At 32.9% G+C, this 6,862-nt stretch overlaps 1 protein-coding gene across 1 annotated transcript; it reads right to left on the bottom strand.

The window, feature by feature from the left end:
- Positions 1-215: 215 nt before the first annotated feature.
- Positions 216-2,610, bottom strand: LOC131075950 (cysteine protease RD19A). Its single transcript, XM_058012936.2, has 4 exons — positions 2,111-2,610; positions 1,691-1,810; positions 910-1,153; positions 216-768 (listed from the first exon to the last, which is right to left on the bottom strand). The coding sequence occupies exons 1-4, from the start codon at positions 2,573-2,575 to the stop codon at positions 488-490; spliced, it is 1,110 nt and encodes a 369-aa protein (XP_057868919.2). The 5' UTR covers positions 2,576-2,610; the 3' UTR covers positions 216-487.
- Between the last annotated feature and the right edge of the window lie 4,252 nt (positions 2,611-6,862).

Genomic DNA, 6,862 nt, shown 5'->3' with positions numbered 1-6,862 from the left:
TATTTGTAGCATCTCTCTTATTATATTCTTCTATTATAAAAGTTTCATTACAGAAACGTGAACAATAGACTAATGCCAACAAGTTAACTAACAAAATAATCAACTTCACAAACTAACAATTTTATTTTATTTTATGCTAATTACATATTCGGCTCCACAGTAAACTAAAAATACTATTTAAATTTAATTATATATATATATGCTTGAGAAGGAAATAGCCAACATTGAAACTATATATAAAATAAACAACATTTACATATAATGAAAGAAATCTTTCTGTATTCCCCAAGTCAGTAAGGCCCAGTTGCCAGTTGCCTGAGCAATCTAGATTTGAAAACATTACAACATTAAATTTTTTGAGTCATAGACATGCAATTCCCTTCAAACTATTCACAGGGTGAAGCATTTTTGGCTGACGATTTCAGCCTTAAATGTTCAATACATAAAGAAAATAAATCTGTACAAAGTTTGACAGACAAATGTTTGTCTATTCATCATTGATTGTCGCTGCAGCAACAGTAGAAACCATGGTGTTGATTCCACAGACATTGGCTCCTCTGCACAATTTGTAGTAACCCTGTTCACCCCAGTCAGGACCCCATGAATTCTTGATGATCCAGTATGGCTTCTCCTTCATTCTACTTGGGGCATAACCTGATACACCATATCCTACGAGCAATACTCCATGATCTAGATTTCTTTTGCTACAAACATATGGGCAGGATACCCCTCCTATATAAGTTTGCATGTAAGCAGCATTGATACCCACTGCATCAACCAAAAGTATTTATCAGCAAAGAGTATAACTTACTCTTTTAGTTATAAAACAAGGAAGTGGGCTTGTTATTTCATGAGAATAGTAGAAAGCTAAGAGACATAAAATCTGATATCATTATTGTTAGTTCTCACCTGCTAATGGACCATTCTTGACCAAATTGGCTGCAATTTGATCTTCATCAATGGAAACAGTACTAAAGTTAGCAACCTTGGCTGCAATTTTGGTGTTGTCAAACTTGCAGGTCCCATCAACTCCAGTGTATGAATAGTCTTCTTCTTTTTGAAGCCCACCAGCTTTGAGGACATATTGATAGGCAGTTGTCATAAGCCCACCATTGCAACCTGAGTCACACTCATCTGGTTCTGCAGCATCACACTGCCAACCCCAAAAGAAAAATCTAAATCAACTACAACAATCTGTTTTAAAAAAAATAGTCTGAAATCATCATGAATCAATCTTTAACCAAGCAAAAATCATTATTCAGAGCCAATATTCATACATTTGAATTCACATCAGAAATCTAATTGAATTAAAGATATTAGATTTCTGGAGTCCATATTGAATTTGAGAGCTTCTGGATTTAACTGTAAGTTCAATATTTCAAATCATACTCTAAGATTCATTACCAGAATTCCAATATGATGAAAAGAAAAAATACTAACAAGACAATCATACTCTATCACCATTTTCTATTTTGATTTATCACCACCATTTTCTATTTTGATGATGAATCATAAAATATTATTAGAAACAATGATAAGAAACTAATTAAATTTAGAAGCTCTCAAATTCAATTTAATTAAATGACAAACTAACTTTATACTTGCACCTTGCATTGCATACCATAGGGCAAGCAAATTTTTTAAAAATATTATAAAAGAAATTATCAACTACTTTACAAGAGAAACAGACCTCATGGTCGCAATCTACAAGCTGTTGCTCACTGAGGCTAACCAGCTTTCCAGTCTTTAAGAAATTGGCTCCTTCCATGGCTCCTGTTGTGCTAAATGTCCAACAAGATCCACAGCTACCCTGAACAAAATTATATCAAGATATTCTCAATAACCTTACATCACAGATATGCATGAACAAGGGAGACAAAGGAATCTTCCTCTGGTTAATATATTTTGATACAAATTCAGTGGAAAGGTTAGGCAACATTGACTGGAGAGCAATCTAATTCAGATACAGGGTAAAATCAATGCATCATCAAAAGACTCTATTCAGCAGATGACCAAACATGGACGATTGATAATCCCTTACCCTGCATTTTCATTGCTAAACCTATTATGGTGAAAAAAATAGAGGGCAAAAGTTTATTTGAGAAAATACTTGATTTTTGACAGGAGTAACAGCTCCATGCTCTCTCCAATCAAAGTCCTCAGGCAAATCATCAGTGGGCAGCACAGGGGCAGGGGAGTTAATGGAGAGGGGTCCCCTGAGACCCAGATAATGGTGACGAAATTCCTCCTCTGTCAAATCGGAAAACTTAGTGATACCATGAACAGCCAAACGATCTAAATTCTGGTGGTGCATAGCCTTTCTTAGATTGATCTTGAATATGGAGAAGCGGTGAGCATGCTCTTCCTCCCCTGAATATTTCTTATTGAACTTTTTAATAAAATGGGCGAAATGGGTCTCTGCAGTGAACAACCCTTTTGCAAACTCATGGTCTGTTACCTCGCGAATTGGGTTTTCTTCCACAAGTACGCCATTGATATCAGAAGCCTGCACAGCTTCTCCTAGACTAGCAGAAACTAAAATGGCTAAGGAAAGGATAAACAATGGCATCTTCATTTTCACTGTACTGAATTCTCTCTCAAGGAAGCAATAGAATGGTATATATATATTAGGGCGAGATGAGGGAACTCGAGAATGTTGGATGGAGAATGGCAGTTATGACTTGTCGGTTTTGACCTTTGGAAAAGTAGGCGTGCCTTACTGGCTAAGAAAGGAATAGCTTTAAATAATCAATTATAAAGATGTTACATTGTGATCACGATTGAGCGCTTTTTCAGGGCAGTCGTTCAACAATTATTTGAAGAATAAATAAATTTAATATTAAATAAAAGAGTCCATGCCAAATTTGTGTCTTTTATTCAAAGAGACGTATCTTGTTAAAACATTACTACCTACACCAAGACAAATGAAGTTCAATTTTTAGCAAGTTTTTTCCTTTTAGTTTTAAGTTTTTTATATAAATTTATACTCTTTAGTTAAGCTAATAGGTGACTACAACATATTATATGGACGTCTTTTACATAAAATTTTCAAAATACGGATATTCTAGTTATTTGAGATTAAATTTTTCAAAATATAGGTATTCTAGTTATCTGGTATAGAGTATGAGTGTTAGATTACAACTTGTGTTACTGAGAGTGAAGAATTGAAGGGTATCCATTTCCCCAAAGTTGTCTTGGACATGATTGATCATGGCCTCATCTCTTATATTGGGCCCTTGCACTCAACAAGACTTATCTTTGGTGAAGTCATTCAAAACCATTCAACATTACTACAAGATCAAGGACCCATTAACATGTGGGTGGGTCATGGAGGGGGTTGTCTTTTTTAGTACTTGACAAAGTCCAGTTTATCAGTTGTTTTGCATGTGATTATTAGTACTTGATGTAGGCAATACTATTGCATTCACTGAAGTCTAACTAATTATTATTTTTGGTTTAGATATTTATATTTTTAATTTTAAGATATTGTAAAAATTATTTATCTAGATTGGTTAAAATATATTGTTTTATAGGAGCACATTTTTAGGAATGATAGATTTTTTAGTTTTTTTGGGGGATTTTTTTGTATTATAAAGAAAAATTAAATAGTTTTTTCACTTTTTATTCTTTATAATATTGTTTCGAAATAGATATATCAATTGTCATAATTCATTTTGATCTCAAAATATAGATAATAAAATCAATTGTAGGGATTTGATTCAGTTTAAATTAAATTAAATGAAAAATTAAATATAAATATTTCTATAAAACTAGCATACCTATATTTTAAAAAATCTAAGTAAGATATACCGAGAGAGATCAAATTATGAAAATATTTAATATTCATACATAATAATATATATTTTTAAATAATAATAACGATTTTATTAGTAGTGAGTTTGAAGTGAAATGGTTGAATTGATGATTTAGAGTATTTGAAAGAAATTGTAGAATGTAATGCACAACATAGATGAACAAAATCAATATATCAATGGTTGTACATTTTGATAATTATAGTAATATATACTTTTTTTTTTTGTTTTAAAGCAATTATGACTTTAAGAATTTGGAGCATGCATTGATAAAGTATAAGGTGTTATAGAGAAAACTAATATTATACTTGTTATGTGTATGTATTAAACAATTTAGACATTACAAAAAACATAAGATTTTCAAACAAAATTTGAATTATGTATTAATAAATAGATACATAAAACTATAAATAGTATTCAATTGCATTTTGTTTGGATAATTATGAATAAATAGAATTTTTTTTTGAATGATTTCGATCAAATTATTCGTCATGTTGTGGAAGGTCAATTGGGAAAAAATTGGTCTATTTTTTGGATAAATTTTTGTAGTGCATGAGGTCAATTTGTGGCCATAATGTTGTTTGTGCAACAAAGGACTTAATTGAGAGGTGATAGCTTAAAATCAATCGTGCATCCACTTACAAGGATTCAATCATAACTCAATTGAAACCTTTGAATTGAGAAGATAATCAAGTTTTATTAGCAACAAGCTCATGATGTGTTTGCAATAGGGTGAGCATGATAGAGAGGTTGAGATAGGGCTAGAAAGAGGGATATATAGAGGGGTAAGAGTGAGAGAGAGTGTTGCGAAAATGGTGTCTTAACCTTACATTTACATGAGGTTACTATTTAGAGTAAGTTTTCATTTGAGCACGAGATGATGCGAAATTCTCCCCAAAGCTTCAGATTTGCCAGATAAGCATGCCAACAAATTTTTGAACACTCGATTCACAAGTTATGGCCTTCAAAAGTTTGGACTCCTGAAATAGGAAATATAAAATGCATTAGACACATAAATGAGCTGTAAAAGGAACACGTGTTGATGTGTGTTTTGACATGTCATAGGGCATCTAGATTGGAGATAAGGTTGACTCTACTTTATTGGGTGGTTTTAGCCCATAGTTTTATAATACCGTTTGATGGTTTCTTGTATTTTATCTCCTATATATTAGGTGCGTGAGATAGACATTGTGTGTAAGAGTCTTATGGCTATTGCGTTACCTCTAAATCTTTTATTAATGGTACTCCTATGAAGAGATTGCTCTGCAAGTACATTGTAATTTGTTATTTATTGTTGAATAATATATTGAGTTGCTTTTGGAGTGTGGGGTTTTCCTCTCGAAAATGTTTTCCCCACGCAAATCACTATGTTGTGGTATGCATGTTGTTATTATGTCTATTTTTGTTAAGTTTTTGTAACTGTTGTAAAGATCTATAAATTTTTTTCATTACCCTCCTCTCAAGGTTAGTGTAGGAAGTTGTTCTGCTACTTAACTTCCTTACAAGTGGTATTAGAGCCTGATCACCTTTGGTTTCAGTTGTGGGTTGTTGGATTTTTTTTAACTAATCTAGGTTTGAGTGGGAGGTTATGCAGAAAATATTTTTTGATCTTGTTGCAAGAATTTTCAAATGGCAAGTTCGTTAGGGAGAATAGAGGTGGAGAAATTTAATGGAAGTAATTTTGAGATGTGGAAGCTGAAGATGGATGATCTTCTTATAGATCAAGATCTGTGGGATGCTATTGATGCAAATGTCTCAAGACCCTGAGATCCCACTACAACTGTTCAATATGATGTTATGGACCGTAGAGCCAAGGGTCTAATAAGGCCGTGCTTGGAAGACTTTGTTCTAATCAATGTCCATGAAGAGAACTTTGCAAAGAAGTTATGGACTAAGCTTGGTGAGATGTATCAAGCCAAATCTTTACTAAATCAGATTTTATTGAGGAAGAAATTGTATTCCTTGAGAAAGGAAGAGGGTGGATGAGTTGCAGACCACCTGGAAGCATTTAATATGTTGGTGGCTCAATTGGTATTTATTAGTGTTAAGATGGATGAAGAGGAGAAATGTCAGATCTTGCTTTGTTCTTTGCTTGATTCGTGGGATTCTCTTGCTAGGGCTATTGGTAGTACTTCTATTATTTTGAAGTCTGAAGATGTTGTGGGTGCCCTATTTGGTGGGGAGATGTGGAGGAAGGTATCCATTAGTTCAAAGGAAGCCCTAACTGTTCATGGAAGACCTAAGGAATAAGGCAAGAAGAATGAGAAGAGCAACAAGTCCAAATCCAAAGGGAGATCAAAATCTCTTGGAAATTCTAAAGTCATTTGCTAGATTGCGACAAATGAAGTTACATCCGTAAGGACTGCGGTAAATCAGGTTACATTTGATTTTTGGGATTCCCAAAATCTTACTATGGGTTTGGATGAAGTCGCAAATTTTGACTCAAAGTTTTTTTTTATTTTTTTGGTTGATGGCGATTTTGGACCATAGGTTTTGACACAACATTTTAAATTTCTAACACAAAGAAATACACAACACCTTTCTTCAAGGTCATATTAGTTTTACTTGCTTTGTTGAAATGCTTGAAGGAGGGACATCATACTTAACTTCTTAACATCTTTGTGCTTTGTATATTCTAATTGACCTTGTAATCTATCAAGTTCTTTTCTCAACAATATGTATTAGTTATAAAATTGATTGAACGTAAATTTATAAGATCTCAAACATTAAAATATTAATTCTACATCATCTACTATACTTAATAAAATTGTAGAGATGATATGCCATTGCCTATGTTACCCCAAGTTTCCGAGACGAGGGATGGGCGACGGGGAAACGGATTTTTCAAGACTGATTTTTTTTCCCAAAGTAGGGGACGATAGTGAGGACAACTATATAAAAAATAAGGAAAATTTAAAATATATAGGGAGATTTAAATATTTGTATGAAAACATGGATAAAGCATACTTATATACATTATAAAACCTTAACATATAATGTTTGTGTTTTAAATAATTTAAATTGAGAGTTTGCATGAGAGTGGAAGTCAA

The sequence above is a fragment of the Cryptomeria japonica genome, chromosome 9, assembly GCF_030272615.1.
Source record: "Cryptomeria japonica chromosome 9, Sugi_1.0, whole genome shotgun sequence".
NCBI classification, from domain to species: domain Eukaryota; kingdom Viridiplantae; phylum Streptophyta; class Pinopsida; order Cupressales; family Cupressaceae; genus Cryptomeria; species Cryptomeria japonica.
This window is presented reverse-complemented; position numbering and strand designations above follow the sequence as displayed.

What these genes read in the sequence shown, in the direction of transcription:
- LOC131075950 (XM_058012936.2), bottom strand. Translation starts at nt 2,575, where the DNA reads ATGAAGATGCCATTGTTTATCCTTTCCTTAGCCATTTTAGTTTCTGCT. An exon ending in TTACTCCTGTCAAAAATCAA is followed by an intron (nt 1,811 to 2,110) that starts GTATTTTCTCAA and finishes AATTTTGTTCAG; the next exon opens with GGTAGCTGTGGATCTTGTTG. An exon ending in CAAGAATGGTCCATTAGCAG is followed by an intron (nt 769 to 909) that starts GTGAGAACTAAC and finishes TGGTTGATGCAG; the next exon opens with TGGGTATCAATGCTGCTTAC.